The 18,837-nt window shown below is 37.1% G+C and overlaps 1 protein-coding gene across 5 annotated transcripts in view; it reads left to right on the forward strand.

Moving 5' to 3' along the window:
- Positions 1 to 18,837, forward strand: part of NLN (neurolysin) — a 47,719-nt gene that overhangs the window by 23,857 nt on the left and 5,025 nt on the right. For 2 of the 5 annotated variants that reach the window (XM_075021608.1, XM_075021609.1), the window contains exons 7-13: positions 686 to 821; positions 983 to 1,069; positions 8,623 to 8,989; positions 10,129 to 10,330; positions 13,377 to 13,563; positions 14,886 to 15,014; positions 15,503 to 15,639. In XM_075021608.1, the coding sequence (XP_074877709.1) occupies positions 686 to 821; positions 983 to 1,069; positions 8,623 to 8,989; positions 10,129 to 10,330; positions 13,377 to 13,563; positions 14,886 to 15,014; positions 15,503 to 15,639 (1,245 nt within the window). The remainder of the gene's footprint in view (positions 1 to 685; positions 822 to 982; positions 1,070 to 8,622; positions 8,990 to 10,128; positions 10,331 to 13,376; positions 13,564 to 14,885; positions 15,015 to 15,502; positions 15,640 to 18,837) is intronic. The other 3 variants (XM_075021610.1, XM_075021611.1, XM_075021612.1) reach the window with 3 other exon arrangements.

Consider the following 18,837-nt stretch of genomic DNA (forward strand, 5'->3'; position numbering starts at 1 on the left):
GAATAAAAGGGCACCAAGAACTGAAAACTCTGCAAGCCAGCACACTTAAAGGGATTTGCTGTTAAAACTGTGGGACAATCTTCAAACCTAGTGCTTGAAAAAAAAAACGTTTTTCCCTGAGAAATCACACTTTTCCAGGACAGGAGGTTAACACAGTTACATTTTCAGCTTCTCAAGTATCCTCCACCGCATTTAGGTCAGGGCCTGGGGTTTTTGTGTTTCAGATCTTTTTCTCTGACTGCTTTTGTCAGTGGCAAAAGAGGCAAATTTGCAAACAAGCTTTGAATGTTGGCACAATAGCTTTGCAGTCTGCCTTCACCACTAACAAGCAATTAAGCCTTCTGTCAGCCATTTCCCTGTTATCTTTCACATTTAAATAATTGATAAAGGAAATAAACTCTTTGCAACCATCAAAGTTTTGTTATTATCCTAAAAGGAAATGATACATATTTTGATTAATAAAAAAAGATAATAGGGAGAGTAATGACTGACTAGAAAACTAGCTAGTGGCAATCAAATACTGTGACAAAAAAAATTGTAAGAATCTAGCTAAACTTACCTTACTCTACATTTATATCTTAAAGTGTTTGTTATTTCTTATGATTACAGATACTATTCAGGTAATTGTTTTGATAACATGCGTTTTCTGGTTTCACTTTACAAATTTGCCTCCTTTCTTTTTTAGGAGAACACAAAAATTCTTCAGCAATTGCTTCCAATAAGGGCAAAAGTAGCAGAGCTTCTTGGTTATAATACACATGCCAACTTTGTCCTGGAGGTAAACACTGCAAAGAGCACAGATAACGTAACAGCCTTCTTAGGTTTGTTCTTATTTGTAAACAATACTTTCATATTTGGTGTGGCAACATGACTCCTCAGCCAAGATAAATTTAAATACATAATTGGGTCACAGTGTCCGTCATGTTTAGATAGAAAAGGAACTCTCTGTTGCCTCTTTTCTGGCATATTTTTTTTTTTTTAGAGCATACCTGTACAAATGCAATTGCTCCAAAACAGGGAAGCACAAGACAGAAATCTGAAAATAACGACTTTGTAACAGCCCATATAGGTAGGTGGTTATGTCTTTCTCTGCCCCAAAATGCAGTTATTTTACTCTGGAACCAGAATAACATGTGCAGCCTAAGCAATTTTATCAGTTCAAGAGGCTGCGTCATAGTTGCAGCTTTTCATTCCCTTAGGTCAGCTGCAATTTTTTGTGCCTCTGTAGCCTTAGTGTCTTCTTCCAATACAACTGCATTAAGTATAATGAAAGATTACAGTATGTGATGATGCAACTTCCATGAGCTGAATTAAAAAATTAAATCTGGAATGATAGATTAAATCTGGAATTCAAAAGCCCTCTAATGGATTTCAGCCTGAAAACAGAGATATCTTGAAAATTTTAAACTGAGCAGTTTATGAATTTATAGTCATCCTGTTGACCTCAGTGGGCCTGCTCTTGTGCATAGAGTTAACCTCTACTTTCTGGAATTATATAATTCCACAAAATAGTATGTCTTCCTTTATTAATGGGTCCCAACACCACTTAGGATTGTGTATTGATACATCCTATAAATAAAGCCTTCAAAATAGTTTATTACAGCAATAAAGTCTGTTTGATGGTAGTGTTATTAAGATGTTACATGATTATATTCATTGATAACAATTTCCCCCCTTTGAGACCTGTGAAGTCTTAATATACTTCTACAAGTCTCATTTTCTATCTCTTATCATTAATACATACAATTGAGATACCTGTCTTACAATGATACTCTTAAGACATCCAAACAAAATACAAACAAAACTCAAAATGATTAGGTTCTGTAGTAAACTCTGTAACAATCCAGTCAGGGCAAATCTAAATCCATGCAGGATTTTATTCAACCACCCTGTCTCCATTGTCTCTCTTACATTTCTACAAGATTACTTTACCACTGGACTGTGGATTCCAAGGGGTATGCAAATCCCACTTAATAACCAAAAATCTAGAAACTCCTTGTACTATTTCTGCAACAAAATGGGGTCCTTTATCAGAAGAAATATCTTGTGGAATACCAAACCTAGGGCTAATTTCTTTTAGTAAGGCCTTAATTACTTCTCTAGCCTTGTTGGTACAACATGGAAAGGCCTCTGGCCAACCAGAAAAGCTATCTACTATCACCAATAAGTATTTGTATAAATTACACCTTGGTAGTTCTGTAAAATCTATTTGCCAGTATTCCCCAGGAGTTGTACCTTGTTTCATAACTCCTTCTATAAACTTCTTGGTAATTTTTGGCTTATTAGCACAACAAATAGTACATCTTTTAACTATGATATCTGCTAGATTTTGCATTTTTGATCCTATAACATATCTTTTGGCGGTCAATACCAACGCACCTGCTCCTGAATATGTTTCTTGATGCAATCTTTTAAGTAGAATTTCCATCATCTTTTCAGAAATTGCAATTGTTTTAAAGGTGTCACCCGCCATCCCCAATCATTTTTAGAACAATCTAATTGTTCTGCCAATTGATCTTCTTTCTCAGTATACTGTGGAGGCAGTATTCTAAATGAGGTGCTGGAATTAAAGCTTCTTCAAATTTTGGCTCTTTTAGAGCTGCTTCCTTTGCTACTTGATCTGTTTTTTGATTTCCCTTTATAATATCACTGTACCTTCTTTGTTGGGCTTTATAATGCATTATTACAGCTTCGTTCGGCTGAAGAACTACCTGTAAAAGTTTCATTATTTCTTCTCCATATTTAATTGGGGTTCATTGCAAGGTTGAAAGTCCTCTTTCTTTCCAAATTGCTTCGCGTGCATGCACCAGTCCAAAAGCATACTTAGAATCAGTATATATATTGACTCTTTTTCCTTGGCCAAGTTCCAAGGCTTGTGTTAATGCTACCAATTCTTGCTTTTGGGCAGAAGTGTTACTAGACAGAGATTTAGCTTCTAAAATTTGAGTAGATGTTACCACAGCATATCTAGCTTTTAGCCTTCCTTTCAATACAAAACTGGTCCTATTAGTAAATAGCTCCAACTCCGCATTAGGCAAGGGTTCATCCTGCAGACCATGTCTAGTAGAATACACCTGTTCAATAGTGATCAAACAGTCATGATGCATCATTATCACTTTGCTATTGTTCTAGCTCTTTAGCCAGTATGTTACCAAACAAGGTGGGGCTATTCTTGAATCCTTGGGGAAGAACAGTCCAACATAGTTGCTTCTTTCACCCTATAGTTGGATTTTTCCACTCAAAGGCAAAGACGGTCTGGTTTTCCTTATCCACAGGAATACAAAAGAAAGCATCTTTTAGGTGTCCAACACTGTAAAATCCAACACTGTAAAATAAGTGTTAAGCAAGGAGAGTGTATGGATTCGGAAACACAGGGTAGACATCTATTGTCCTCACATTCATTTCTCATAAATTCTGTACCAGTCTATACTCTGAAGAACAAGGTTTCTTTTACAGGTAAAATTGGAGTATTATATTCTGACTGGCATTCTCTTAACAGCCCATATTCCAAAAAGGAGCTTATCATAGGTTCTAAAGCCCCTATCTAAGCCCCTTTTGGGCTTCTAGCTTAATAGGCTATTGTCTTTTTCTTACTGGCTGGGCTCCCAGTTTAAGTTCAGTCATTACTGGAATTACATTCTTCACTTGTCTGGGTGTCTTTGTTGCCCATACCAAAGGTATAACTGTGTTTAGTACTTCTTCTGGAATATTCATTTCTTCGCCAGGATTCTTTTCAGTTATTAAACATATTTGGGCTTTCCAAGTCATCTCTGGAGGAATATGCAACTGAACGGACTCTTCAGAAAAGGTTAGTTGTGCATTCAACTTATAAAGTATGTGCCATCCAAGCTGTGGTAAGGGGCATTCTGGCATACAGGGAAATTCATGAGTTAATTTAGTATCACCAATTGAACACTCCATAGATTTTAAAAATGGTCTTAAGGTCTTTTTCCCTGTTGCACCAACAATATTTATTTTAGTTTTACTTAAGGGCCCCTTACAACTAGTTACTACAGAATATGTGGCTTCACTATCAACTAAAAAAATCTATTATCTCATTCCCCATCTTAACTGGAACCAGAGGATTGGCTGGGGAGATTTTAATAGATTCCTCTGGTCCCTTCAGTGTAACCTGATTTCTGTCATTAATTCAATAGCCTCCTGTCCTGGTTTCAGCTGGGATAGAGTTAATTGTCTTCCTAGTAGCTGGTATAGTGCTGTGTTTTGGATTTAGGATGAGAAGAATGTTGATAACACTGACGTTTGCAGTTGTTGCTAAGTAATGTTTAGTCTAAAGTCAAGGATTTTTCAGCCTCTCATGCCCAGCCAGCAAGAAGGCTGCAGGGGCACAAGCAGTTGGGAGGGGACACAGCCAGGGCAGCTGACCCAAAGTGGCCAAAGGGGTATTCCATACCATGTGACATCATGTCTAGTATATCAACTGGGGGGCGGGGGGGATCGCCACTCGGGGACTAACTGGGCATCAGTCAGCAGGTGGTGAGCAATTGCATTGTGCATCACGTGTATATTCCAATCCTTTTGTTATTACTATTGTCAGTTTATTAGTGTTATCATTATTATCATTTTCTTCTTTTCTGTTCTATTAAACCATTCTTATCTCAACCCACGAGTTTTACTTCTTTTCCTGATTCTCTCCCACATCTCACTGGGTGGGTGGGAAGTGAGTGAGTGGCTGTGTGGTGCTTAGTTGCTGGCTGGGGTTAAACCACAACACCTTTTCTTTCCTCTTTCCCTGATAGTTAGAGAGATTAGGACATTTCTTTTTCCAATGTCCCTCCTGTCTACAATATGCATGTTGATTTGCTCCTAAAGGAGTGTTGCAATTTTCTCTATTGTAGCTTCCCTGTCTTCTTCTCCTTCCTTGAAATCCACCTTTTCCACATCCCTTTCCTTGCCTTCTACTTCTCCCATGATTTAGGGCAGCTAGTAGGGGTGTCTGGATTTTGGCCCATCCTTGTTTTTCCTTCTCAGCCTCCTCATCTCTATTACTGTATGCTTTATATGTAATGGATAATAACTGTGAAATTGTCATTCCATCTGCCCCTTCTACTTTTTGTAGGTTTTTTTCTAATATCTATCACAACTTGACTGATAAACAACATATTAAACAACTTCAAATTACTGGGATCTTCTGGATCTAAATCAGTCCATTTTTGTGCCACTTCACACAATCTCTCATAGAAAGCAGAAGGGGTCTCTTTATCCCTTTGTCTGTCTTCATATAATTTGGATAATTTTTTAGGTTCCTGTACACTGTGTTCAATTCCATATAAAACAAATTTTTGGTACTCTCTTAGTCTTTCTGTTCCTCCCCCCATATTAGGGTCCCAATGAGGATCTTCTTTTGAGAGGTAAGTGTTCATATTAGGTACTCCCCCATGCCATTGGGTCACTCCTCCAGCTTTTTCTAAAACTGTTCTTCTTTCTTCAGTAGTGGAAAAATATTCTAAAAGGGCCTGTATATCTCCCCAATTATGAGTCATCATCACAGTTTTGATAGTACTATGCATCCCTTCAGGATTGCTTTGATATGATCCAACCACCTGCTTCCAATGTAATAAATCAGAGGTTGTAAATGTACGTGTACATATACTGGTGTTCCTTCTGGTCCCACCAGTTGTCTAAGGGGACCCTGCACTACAGGTTTCTGTTGTCTTGTTCTTCCTGAGACTGGACTCATATTATTACTTTCTTCATCCCTCGAACTATTTGCCTCTGAATTCTTAGGGGAGGATACTAGTAATTGTACATCCTCTTCATTTTCTACAGTGTCAGATTTTCCACTCCCATGTTCAGTACAACAATATTTAGTTACTTTTTCTTTTTTTTCTTTCAATGCATTTGTAGCAATTTGATGTTTAGAATGTAGTAACCCAGATTTCTTTCAAACATCCCCATCATTTCTCAAAGTAAAGAATAAATCAACATAAGGTACCTCATCCCATTTTTCAGTCTTACAACAAAACAACATTAATTGTAATATTGTATTATATTTCAAAGATCCATTTTCTTATCACTTCTCACCATCCTCTAACTGGTATTGTGGCCACCACTGATTTCAATAACATTTTAATTTATCTTTTGTTAGGGCATCTCAACCAATTTTATTCCAGTTCTTTAGGATGCATCCTAAGGGAGAGCAGGAGGGTACTTCCTGGGAAGCAGTAGCACCCATTTTGGTACCGAAAAGAATTTACGAAGGACGTCTCCCTTCATCTTCTGCTGTGTATCCTTCTTGATATGTCTTATGCAGAATCCAATTTAACCAAATGCTTACCAAAACAAGGGACGTCTCCCTTTGTCTTCTGCTGCATGACCTCCTTGATATGTCTTATGCAGGATCCAAATGCTCACTGCTTTTCTGTAGTCTTCCTCTCCCCCCTTTTTTCTCATATTCAAAAAAATACCTCTTTTCAGTAGCATTGCACCATTGCGTTGCTTACCACCCGACCACAGGAGAGGAGCCAATGGAGTCCCTGATCAACAGGTCAGCGTGTGCTGGAGTCCACTCAGGTCTCTTCTCCCTGTCGGATGCGGCAAGACAAACCAGGCAAGGGTGTCAGCGCAGTCCCATCTGGGTCACCAGAAAACTGTTGTCCCACAAACGGGGTTCGTTTACCTGGTATGCAGGCCAGTAACACAGAGTCGAGGTATTTTCAAACTAATTTCATTGATGCACATGAATGGGTGCCTGTCTCAAGACAGCACACCCTTGTCTCAAAAAATCTCATATTTATACGCTTAACTGATACATATTCATTGTTATTTTCCTTAATGATTGGCTCTTTCTTCTTCGCCCCTCATGTAAATTAGTGTGCAGACTCTGTCTTCTTCCTTCACTGTCTTCTTTTGAGTAGGTGGTATCATTTGAGTAGGTGGTCAATGAGTCAGTGGTCATGATCTCCCCCTGTAGGAATTACCTTTTACCTACTTCTTCCCTAATCTTGGCAGTTCCAAGTGGTTCTTCAAGGTTTATTGACCAGACCACAATCCATTACCTTTTCTGGCATAAACATAAAGCCCCATTGTCTAGTAGTTAGTTCCTAAACCCTAAATCTTGTCTAGTTATTGTTTCCCTATTTTAAATATTAACTGATGGGGGTTGTACACAGGACTTCAGCAGCTCCCTGGTTATTCCAATCATATTACACATATTAACTAATAACAGTAGTGGGCTTTTTGTGTCCATACATCAATAAAGAGGTTCAAATGCGCCTCTTCCTTGAACTGTAATTCTGTCGTCTTTCTCCTGTTATGGTGTGAGCTCAGCTCCGTATTTGACAATACCAATTATCCATATGTTTGTCAATGAACTTACACTTAATTTTCATTTATAATTAAATGTTAGAATTACCTGATTTTTTTAAGTGTACTTAAGTAGTTTGGACTCTTTTCTATCCATTATTCTTGTAATTCTAAATGCGCTTATATAATACTGTGTTTTTTCATGTTTTGAAGCTGACACACCTCATAATTTAGCAGTTATTGTTGTGACTTTAACTTTTAAAAGAATGAGATCATATACTTTTCTATGCATAAATATCATGTTTCATGATAATTCCCGCAGAGGGAAAAAGTTCATCAAATTAATTGTCAGCTTTCATTTAATTCTTTCGATATATCCTTGGCTACAAGCATGACAGTATGTTTTGCTCTGCTTTGTTCTTGCATATTCATGTGTTAAATCAATGTTCATAAGCTGATCTTATGGCTAGGAAGAAAAGCATTCTGCCCTATGACATACTCTGAATTTATATGAGCTGCAAACAGTATTTCAGTCATGTAAATGCATATAGTGCCTTATAGCCTACCTAGAAACAGGACTGGTAATTCCTAAATTTTACACTCTAGATACCAATAGTGAACATTAACCTGAATTCTTAAGGAAGAAATAAGCGTCTGGTAGTCCAGAAATACTTACAGGAGAATAAGTACTGTTTGTACTTCATAGGAGTTTCAGTAAGCTTAAATATTTTATATTCAATATATTGGATTAATAGTGCTATGACCCTTTCTTGTCCAAGAAAAGCAGTATTGGAAAAAATTGGGATCATAAGAGATTAATGTCCTGTGGCTTTGGGAGTCTAGAAGCTAGCCATCATATAGGCAAGAACTTTTTAATCTCTTGTTCTTTTATAGGACTTTAGCTAGAAGTAGATAATAATCTGTTTTGAAAAGTCTTGGAAGAAAAAGTAGTGTTTGAATTTTGTGTTGCACTTACAGTAACTAATAGTAGTTGTAGTCTTTGGCTGTTTCTGCAGAAACACGTCAAGAGAACTGAGATTACATGAGGTAAAATCAAAGGCTTCAAGCAAAAGCATCTACGGTTACTTTCCATTGCTGATGTCTTTGAAAAAGTCTAAATTTACCAAAACCCTTCACAGTACTACTAGGCCTATGTGGACTCCTGTATTTATAGCATGCCTGCAATTAAAACTCACTAAGACAGGAAAACAGACTGTTTGCTTGCTGTTAGTCAACAAATGGAAAACTCTAGCATCCAGTCTTGGGGCATGTGCTTAAAGTTGTGAGTGTGTTTTATAGGAATACACATTACAGTAGGGAACACAGAAGTTGATTCCAAGGCAATCTTTGTTTCAGATGATTTGAGTAAGAAGCTAAAGCCATTGGTTGAGGAAGAAAGAGAATTCATTTTAGATTTGAAGAAGAAGGAGTGTAAGGAAAGAAACTTTGATTATGATGGAAGAATCAATGCATGGGATCTTCATTACTATATGAACAAAACAGAAGAGCTGAAGTACTCCATAGATCAAGAAGAGCTGAAGGAATATTTCCCAATTGAGGCTGTTACAGAAGGCTTACTGAATATTTACCAGAAGCTGCTGGGACTTGTATTTGAACAAGTAGAAAGGGCTCATGTTTGGCACGACAGCGTTACTCTTTATACAGTAAAGGATAATTCAACAGGAGAAATGTTAGGGCAGTTCTATCTGGACCTTTACCCCAGGTAATTATGACTTAGTGTTTTACTTATGTGTTTAAAATGGAATTGGTCTTGGTGGGTTGCTGGTGTGGTTGAAATTAAATGCATTTGGAAGTAAATATTTGTCCCACTGGTGAGACTATTACTGTGTTCATGATGTTGTCCTCTGGACTGTTTTCAGTCTGTTTATGCTTCTTTCTCTTTTTTGCAGTACCACTGTGTTTCTTGCTTATATTCAGTTTATGAAGCATTATTACTTTGTTCATTTCTGAAGTATTGCTGTCTAGTCAGTTGTCCATAATTTTTTGCCTCTCTGAACTTTTCTCCTTCCTGTAATACTGTGTTTTACTTTTCATTTATGCTGAACTGTTACTGCAGTCTGTTCAGATCTGTTCAATTATATTCCTACCTGCCAAGTGTTGTTGGTTTCTCCCAGTTTTTTACACTTTATGTGTGTACTTTGTACCCTGTTGTCCAGACTGCTAAAGAAACTACCAGATAGATCAGGACCAAGAATAGATCCCTGTTGAGCACAGTTTAATGTCTGTAGCTCTCCATCTCTCTTTGTAGCTATTTATAGCATCATCTGTGTTCTGTCAGAGATTAGGAGACTAGACTGATTTGACAGGATTTATTCTTAGCTAGTCCTTTTTGACTGTTTCTCACTATTTTGTTTGTGTTTGTTTTTTAATTATTCTTTAGCAGTTTATAAATTGGCTGACACCTTTTTTTAAATATAAACTGATTTAAGGCTTCTCTGAAAATGCAGTAAACTGTATTATCTCCTGTAATAAAAGAAAAAGTACTGCTTCAGAGGACAGAACCTAGTCCTTCCTGTTACAGCAGCAGTTTAAAATAGACTTGACATCTAAAGTATATATACTTTCAGTATTTGAGTAAAAATCAGATTCTTGTAAATGCTGCTGTGATTCATGTGAGTTAAGTACTGGGTGTTTTTCCCCCTTGTGCTCTTAACAGAATCTTAAACTTAGTGAGTCTCAGAAGTCATGAAAAGGTGTAATTTCTTTATGTAAAGCTTTAAAGAGTCAGATAAAAGATAAAAAAACAATCTGACTGGTTGTCCCTGTTATGGAATAGGCTTTGCCATTCTGGTGAGCAGACTTGCGGTTTGAAGATAGTGTCTGATATATTTTTTTACGCAGAGAGGGAAAGTATGGGCATGCAGCATGCTTTGGTCTCCAACCTGGCTGTCTTCTCTCTGATGGCAGCAGAATGATGTCTGTAGCTGCTCTGGTAACCAACTTCACAAAACCAGCATCAGATCACCCATCATTGCTGCGACATGATGAAGTAAAGACTTACTTTCATGAATTCGGTCATGTAATGCATCAGATATGTGCACAGGTTAGTGATGTTTCAATTCCAGTGTAAGACTTCTTCACTGTCTCAAAGCAAGGTGTAAGTCTATTTTGGTGGTTTCTAATTTTAATAAAATACCTATGCAGTTTTTTGGTTATTTTTCAAAGTGGCAGGTTGGGGGGTTTTAGCTTTTATTTGAAACTACAGCAATGAATACACCTTCTTATGAAAAACCTGTTCATATGAACATATACTTTTGCCTTTGCACCATGCAGATACCTGTGATGAGTGAATAGATCCATGTGTGAGGTAAAGAAGGTGCTCAGTAGTGGCTTCTGTTACAGCTGTCAGAGGGCTTTTTATTACTTCTAGTAGCATGCCAGATACTAGAAGCAGAAAAAGGTTGCTGTACCTAGGAATGCAAATAATTTGTGAATCCAGATCACCTCCAGCTTTTTAACACTTAGTACTCTTGAGACCTATCACTCTTGGCATCAAAAGCATAAAACAGGTCTTGCCTGAGCTATTTTATTTTCTGCTCTCCTATCTGACAGTCAGGGTTCTCAGGGTGACCAGAAAGCACTGAAGCTAGTCTGCAGATTTTGCATCAAGATGTCAATAAAGTTGTCAAATTGCTGGTTCCGTATTTACCTACATGTAAAACTGATTCCACCGGATGATAAATCTATTATTGACCTAATGAAAATTTTACGTTTCAGAGAGACAAGTCTCAGTATTCATTTACCAAAAATTTTGCTTAATTATCTACAAATCCACAATTTGTGTAGCACTGCTTTCATCTTCTTTATAAATAAGTACCAAATAATAAAATCAGAGAAGTATGACACATATTAGATTTTAATTCTTGACCTTGATCCTAGAGACTAGGACTGCAGAATAAAGAAACAAAGTCATAGAAATCTGTATACTAAATTCAAAATTAAACAAATTATGTTGAAGCAAACTTCAGAACAAGTAGCTAGACTGGCTGAGATATTTTTGCATCATGTTGAAGGTAAAAATATAATGATTATTTGATCATCTTCACCGTAAGACAGGTGTTTCTGAGGTCAAAAATTGAGAAATATAACCTGTACTTTCTTTTAAACTACCTAGAAGGTGTGTATAAATGGGGCACATTCAGCATTCATACAAAATTGACCACAACGTTTTGATAACCAATGAGGATGTGCCTGAGTGTTGCAGAGCCCTTTCTGGGCAGCCGAAGCCAACAATTCCAATGCATATGTACTTCACTCACTGTGGAATTGCCCACAGGTCAGGGAGGCCTGCTTTCCAGTTGTCTCTCCTACTGCTGACGTGGTTTCCATGTGCATAGCTACCGTGCTTGCTGCTGTTGTATTTTATGTTAGTTGTTATTTGCACACCTGCAAATAACTTCATAGTCCTACATAAGAACACCCTGTCCTCTGGGATTTGTGTGTTCAAAGCACTATCTTGTTTCATATGATGATTTGTTTAAGCATGTTAAAACTTGACATTTAAAGGGTATGCGTTCATCAGACTGGGTGGGAATCTGTGGGCTGCTGGTAAAGGTCAGCTTTTGGCAACTGATACTCCTTGTAATGTACTGGGGGTGTGCTGGAAAGCGAGGTGTCAGGGCAGGGACGGGATCTGTTTATGCTGTTAGGGAGGGAGAGCTATTGAACCAAATGTCTTAATATTTTTTGTTAGCATGGTGCACTTGTGTATGGGTAAATGACGATATCTGAGGGCCATAAACCCTTGCCCTCCTCTTGCCTTTTGTTCTAGTCACTTCTATCACCATTTCTTCCCAGATGATGCTTCCTAGCTTTTCTTCATAGCTGCTATTCAGCAAGTACAGTAAGAAGGGCCAGCTTGCTACAACTATGGATTTGAGTAACCCACAAGTGTAAATAAAGGCAAATATTTTCTCCTTTTCTGCTCTTCTTCTGAAGACACAAGAGGAAGATATATGCATGTGACTTAGCTGTCAGTTCAATGTTATGTCCTATATTATACATGCTTTTTTTTTTTTGGTAACCCTGCAAGAAAGTAAGTTCAAAAGCCAGTACTCCTGTGGGCATCTATTCCCTGATGGAGGATGGAACTTAAAAATAGCTACAACTCTTAAAGAGGGCATTTAGGAAACTGGGAATTCCCTTTTACTTTTAGCACTTGAAGTGTTTTGTTAGAATGTTGCTGAGAAGGGAAGAGTAAGAAAATTGGGTTGGTGAGAAGAGGTAGGCTTATTACAGGACAAGTGTGGAGTGAGAATAATTTCTGTTGGCATTTGAACAACTGTCTTTCGAAAGTTACTTTATTTTGAGAAATGTTTTGGGTTTGGAATATATTTTAATGAAGATTTTTAACTGTACAAAGATTTTCTTCAAAATTAGTATCTGAGGGGGCTTTTAAAACATGAAGTCATTGATAATACTAAAGTAAAAAAAAAAAAGCTCTAATGTGCTTGGCTTTCAGAAGGAAGATTCTTCTATCAGTGATTTGAGTGTCAGATCTGGAGACCTTTCATGGATAAAGTTGCTAGGATTCATTTATTTCAGGCCATGTATTACTGGCTCAAAAAATTGTGCTATATGTTAACCATATGCCTTAAGAATGAAGACAGTTAGGACAAAGCTTAATAGGATAAGTTGGTCAAGTAAAATCTTTGTGTTGGTGCAGTAGACTGTAATACAACAACTATTTTGTAAGTGTATAATTGGACTTTATTTTAGTTTGGGGTAGTATAACAAGATTTTATAATGATTTACAAATTATATCATTGTCATAAGACAGCACGGAAACATTTACATTGCTGTCAATCTAAAAGGTAAAAATCAATAGTAAGAAGAAAACTGAAGTGCTGTTTCACACCAGTAGAGAATGCAGTAAACAACTATTGAGTACTCTATTTCATTGCTTGGTAATAGTCTTATATCTGAATTTTTGCCCTCCTTTCTTTAAAATAAATTTTATTGTTATCATTGATGTGTTCAAATGATTCCTTTTGCTGTGATTAACACTGAAATTCTGACATCTGAAAGTTTATATTCTGCTAGAATTCTTGGCTTCTATTTTTGTTTAACACAATGGCTTTTCCTTTTAGACTGATTTTGCTAGGTTTAGTGGAACTAATGTGGAAACAGACTTTGTAGAAGTACCTTCACAAATGTTTGAGAACTGGGTGTGGGAAAAAGAACCTCTACAGCAAATGTCAAGACATTATAAAGATGAGAGCCACGTTGGAGATGCTCTCCTTGAGAAACTTGCTGCCTCTAGACTGGCTAATACAGGTATATCTCTGCTCTCTCTCCCCACAGTATATGTATAAAAATGTATCATTTAAAAAATTGGTGGGAAACATTAAAGACAAACATAATAAGCCCATTACATTTCTTCTGTGTGTACACTTACCACTGTCTTTCTGGGTTGATTTGTGTGGGTACCACCACTAATAAAGGCTATGATGACAGATACCACTATTTGCAGGAACAGTAGCAGCTCTGATTTTCCAAGCTACCCACAGGACTAAAATACCTTTGCATTCCTCTCCATGTGACTTTTTTACCTACCAACTTTTCTTATTTAAAATTGAGGGTGATGGGGAAGATCCTGGGTTTTCTGTTGGTTTTTTTTTTCTGGTAGCCCAGGGCAGGCACTGTGAATGAATGCAATATCAGATTTTCTACATGTATCATCTACATTTGATTTGCATGTGACACTTGACAGACATGAAAGTTGTTTGCTAATTTACTGAACATACAGAGCATATCCCACACAGAAGTGTTGTAGCCCTGCATTGCTCAAACAGCCTCTTAACTTCTCAATCCAGAAACTTAAGTGCATGTTTTCTACCCTCCCCGCAGATATACTGCCTTCCCAAACTAAGGTCCCAATTCTCTTCTCCTTCCACGTCTTGTACCACTTTACATGTATCTCCAAACTGAGATTGTAATCTCATGCCATTACTTATCATCTCATTGTTATTCTGTCACTCTCACCCCTCTGTCCCTGTAATCAGGACTCCCCCAATATCATAGTCTTACCTGTTTATGGTACAATTTGTCATTAAGCCACTGCTGTTTATTTCATACTGCTTCCCTATGCTGAACAAGAAGTCCTTGTCCTTCTGGCTTGTACAGGCACTGTAGCTACATAAGCATTTTGCCTGAGTAAAAGTTCATATCTTGTAGCTTCTTCAAAAAAGCTTACAGCAGCGGTTCTTGCTGTTCTTTGAAGTGTCTTAGGATAGATATACTTACTACCATCTGTGCAAGCCCTGAATGAAATGGTATACTGGAAGTGAAGACAGCTGAAAACATAATTTTATATACTGAAAGTTGCTTTTAAAATACCTGCTTTATTTTGGTTTTCATCTGTGAGGAAAATGAGATTTGAAAAGAAGGAGGTCATAATGACAATTCCTTTATTAAAAATATGTCTGTCAACTTTTTATAACTGAAGCAATTCAGATGGAAATGACATAACACCAAATTTTTTTTCCATGATTAAAATTCTAGTAGTTTAGGATGCATGTTGAGATCTTTGAATGAAAGTTGCTAAAGAAACTCCAGCTACTTTGATGCTAGTTGATTAAATGTTCTTACCCAATTAGGCCTTTTAACCCTCCGTCAGATTGTTTTGAGCAAAGTTGACCAGGCACTGCATACAAAGCCATCTGTTGACCCAGCAGATGAATATGCTAAATACTGTATGGAGACTCTAGGAATTCCTGCCACCCCAGGTATGTCAGTATGAAGCTTTTATAGGGCATGTCCAAATGGTTTCGTTAAACATGCCTTTCTTTCCCAATAATGCGTGGCATACAAAAAAACCAGAGTTGTTTATAAAAAATCTACTTTATGAAGCCAAAATAATTACTTTGAAACTTGGGGTAATCTTAATCATCTCTTCTGAAGGAAGATTAAGGTAAATATAAAACTTAACCTTTTGAAGGTTATATTTTATGGTGACATGATGTGAATACCACTTCAGATGTTCGGTCACGTCTGTGTTGGATGTGCAGCTAGCCTAAAATGGGAAATTGAGTTTCCTTTGTAGTCGACAGAATATGGCCAATACTTTGAGGCATACTTAGACCCTTTATGTTAGAAGTTTCAAAGTTGTTGATATAAATTCCTTATTAATTTACTATTAAAATTGAAATACTGTATACATCAAACAAATATCTGCATCTGATTTAAATAAATTAATGTTAATCTACTTCTCAAGGAACAAACATGCCAGCTACTTTTGGACATCTGGCAGGTGGTTATGATGGTCAGTACTATGGATACCTGTGGAGTGAAGTGTTTTCCATGGACATTTTTTATAGCTGCTTTAAGCAAGAAGGAATAATGAATCCAAAGGTAGGTGATGAATACTTTTTACCGAAGACTTTTGTTGCACTTTGTCTCTGAAACCACATTTATTGCAACCATTATCCATAGGTATAACGTCTCAAGTACTGCTTCTGTATCTGTCAAGTTCAGATCAACAACAAAAAGGTATAGAAGTAACTTAACTACTTTAGAAAATAATCTTAAAATTTCCAAGAGCACTTGGATTTTAATATCATTGTTACAGTCATATATTTAATATTATATTATGACACTTTTAAGACATTGTGTTGCATTGACTAATGCCTTCCTCTAACTTTAGACTGAAAAAAAATATTCCTCCATTGCAAAAGCAGATGCATATTCTTCTGCTGTGAAAGCTGTATGATAATGGTGCTCTATTTCTATTAATAGTACCTCAAGTGTGTGATACTTTTATGTAGTTATTATATAGAAAACTGAATTTATTTTGAGCTTTCTCTTTCACAGCACAGCATAACTTGCAAATTTTTTCCTCTGTAGTTTTTCTCCCAAGTGGCTTTTGAAGTTCAAATCATTGACAAGTTCTAGATTTACTGGCCTTTTTTACCCTTGTGCAATTCTTCAGCCTCTTCTGTCTCCAGCGGAAAGGAAGGATAGTTAGTGATGTGGTTAGTAGTCCTGCCAATTCTGGCAATCTTTTTTATTTTTCAGAGATTATAGTGTTAGACTTGTGAGTTGAGAGGCTGCATTTCTATCATTGGAAAGACCTTTCAGTTTTCCTGATCCTCTCATCTGTACTCTGGATTCAGCAGCCAGCACTAGTTCATCCCTTCAGTAAATGTATACAAGAGAGAAGTAAAGGAGAGAGTAGAGTAGAAAGTGCTTGACTTCCGTGTTCCTCTCCTGGAATTTGCCTTCATTCCTCCCTTTCCTTACCACAGCAACCAGAACTTCTAGAACTGTCCCTCCCTCTAGAGGGTGGAGAAAGTAAACAAGATTAGACTTTGAGCGGGACGAAGAGAGGAGTCCAAAGAGGAGACAGGGATAGGGACTAGAAAACCGAGACAGTGGTTAGGCCACTGGATTTTATTAAATCCAAAGGGGTTTTATGAAGAAAAGCAGCAAACTGAGTAGTTTGAGAGGAGAGGTGACGAAAGGTTTGGAGGTCAAGACTGACTTTGAAGTGCTAGGGATTCATGACAGGTACATGTGAGAATAAGCATACCTGCTTATTCAATGGCAATGTTGTCACTCATAAATAAAAGCAGGAGAGAAGAAATGGCAAGTTAAATGAGAGAATAACTTTTTAATAAAATGCTGTTCATGTGGATCTTAAAAGTGGCATTTGGGGAGGGGTCTGACTTGCTGTTTTTTTTAAACTCCTAGCAGTTGGGAGAGATGCATAAGAGTGCTGGTGCCAGACTTGTGGGACTTTGTGTCCATTCTCTGTTCTGACACATGCACACCCCTCCAGTGTTATCACAGACTTTTTTTCTGTTAGCTTTACTCCCTACTCTCAAAACTCTTTTCTGAGTGATTGTATAGTCAAAACCCTAAGCTATAGTTTGCCAGAATTGCTCTGTGACCTTTACTTTTCCTGAGGGATTAAAGTGCCTTTTATTCTGATTTTTTTTTGGGGGGGGGGGGGGGATTTTTGTTTTCTTTGTCTGTGTATAGGAGGCTTTGAAAAGAAGTGAATTGTACCAGGAGTGAATATTTGCTGTGGTTCAGCTACAAGGCAACTAGTGCCTCTTTTAATGTGAAGCCTGCTATCCAGGCTAAAGAGTGAGGAACAAAAATGATTATATGTGTGTGTGTATGACTCACTCTCTAGCATATGTGTGCACGCACACACTTTGCTTGAATGCTAATATAACTTCAGAGGTAACTGTGGAGAGTTTCCCTCTCTCTTCAGAGCAATGCTATCTTCTCAAATTGGTTCTCTTTCAACTTGCTTTCATTATTTGCATTTCATGTAAGTGTAATAGAGTTCCACAGGATGGGACAAACAAAATAAAAAAATAGTACATACCAATATGATTTTTGTAGTTACTCGTATTTCATTATATCTACATTTAGACTACTCTTCAGAACAGCAGGAAAGGAAAACATTTATCGTATTATGACTAGAGCTTTTAGAAATTTGGCTTACCTCTTCCTGTTAGAATAAAACCTCCCTTCCTGTTTTGAGCAACAGTTATAGAAACTAGTTTCAGAGACTATATCTATAAAAGTTCTTCAGCAAACACTTAACTCTAACTTAATTGGCTGTCATGCTCCTCAGTTCTTGCACATTATCTGAAATATCCTCTGGTCTCCCTAGAACTGAGCAATGCTCTGGCTATGGAGAGACAACAGCAAAGAAAGACTCAAGTCTACTCAAATAATGCTTTTAAACTACAAGGAATAATATCTTCATTTGCTGCTGATGTTCAGGAAACTAGCACAAATAGTGAATTATAAGCCATGCTTCAGTGATTTTTTATTTTTTTTTTTAGGTTTTTTTTTTTTTTTTTTAGTTTTTTTCCAGCTGTAATTCAGACAAAGAGATTGGTAATGCAATTAAGTCATGCTTGTTTTTGCAGTACAGCTATCAGGAAGCAGTGTGGTCCTGTAATCTCATAGCTTTGACATGGCGTGGAAGTATATATGTGTATATACAGTGACTAAAAAGAAGAACATTGTTTTCTTCAGTATCAGAAGCATCTGGGACATCTGCATGCGAAATAATATTTTCTAATTCATAATCATGTCTCAGAAGCCCAGAACTTTCCAGCTATGTTCTTTAAAACATGACTTGTTGTTAAGAAAGTCCTCATTACTTACTATTGTCTCAGAAGCTTGGTTCATTCTTTTTAAAGGAATCCATTCCTTCTGAAGTAATGTTTCTTCCTGAAGATAAAACCTGAGTGACATCTTCATTACTTTAAGACACTTTAATAAGAGAGTTAGATGTGTTTGTATATATTATATATACTACTATACATATGTGTATATGTGCAATGTCATTCCTCAGTGATACATCTATCTCTGAACTGTCATCTCTGTTCTCCAAACAGAGATTCAAGAAAGAGAAAACATCAATTAAGTGAGAATGGATGTTAGGTTCCCTTTTCCTGCCAGTCAGTCATGTGGATAATCCATCACTGAAGACCATGTGGAGGTTGTGTGTGTGTTATGCTTTATAGAATGTCTTCCAGACAAGTTGTGGTTGTAGCTTCCAAAACAGTGTAAAACCACAAGAAA

The sequence above is a fragment of the Buteo buteo genome, chromosome Z (genome assembly GCF_964188355.1).
Source record: "Buteo buteo chromosome Z, bButBut1.hap1.1, whole genome shotgun sequence".
NCBI lineage: Eukaryota > Metazoa > Chordata > Aves > Accipitriformes > Accipitridae > Buteo > Buteo buteo.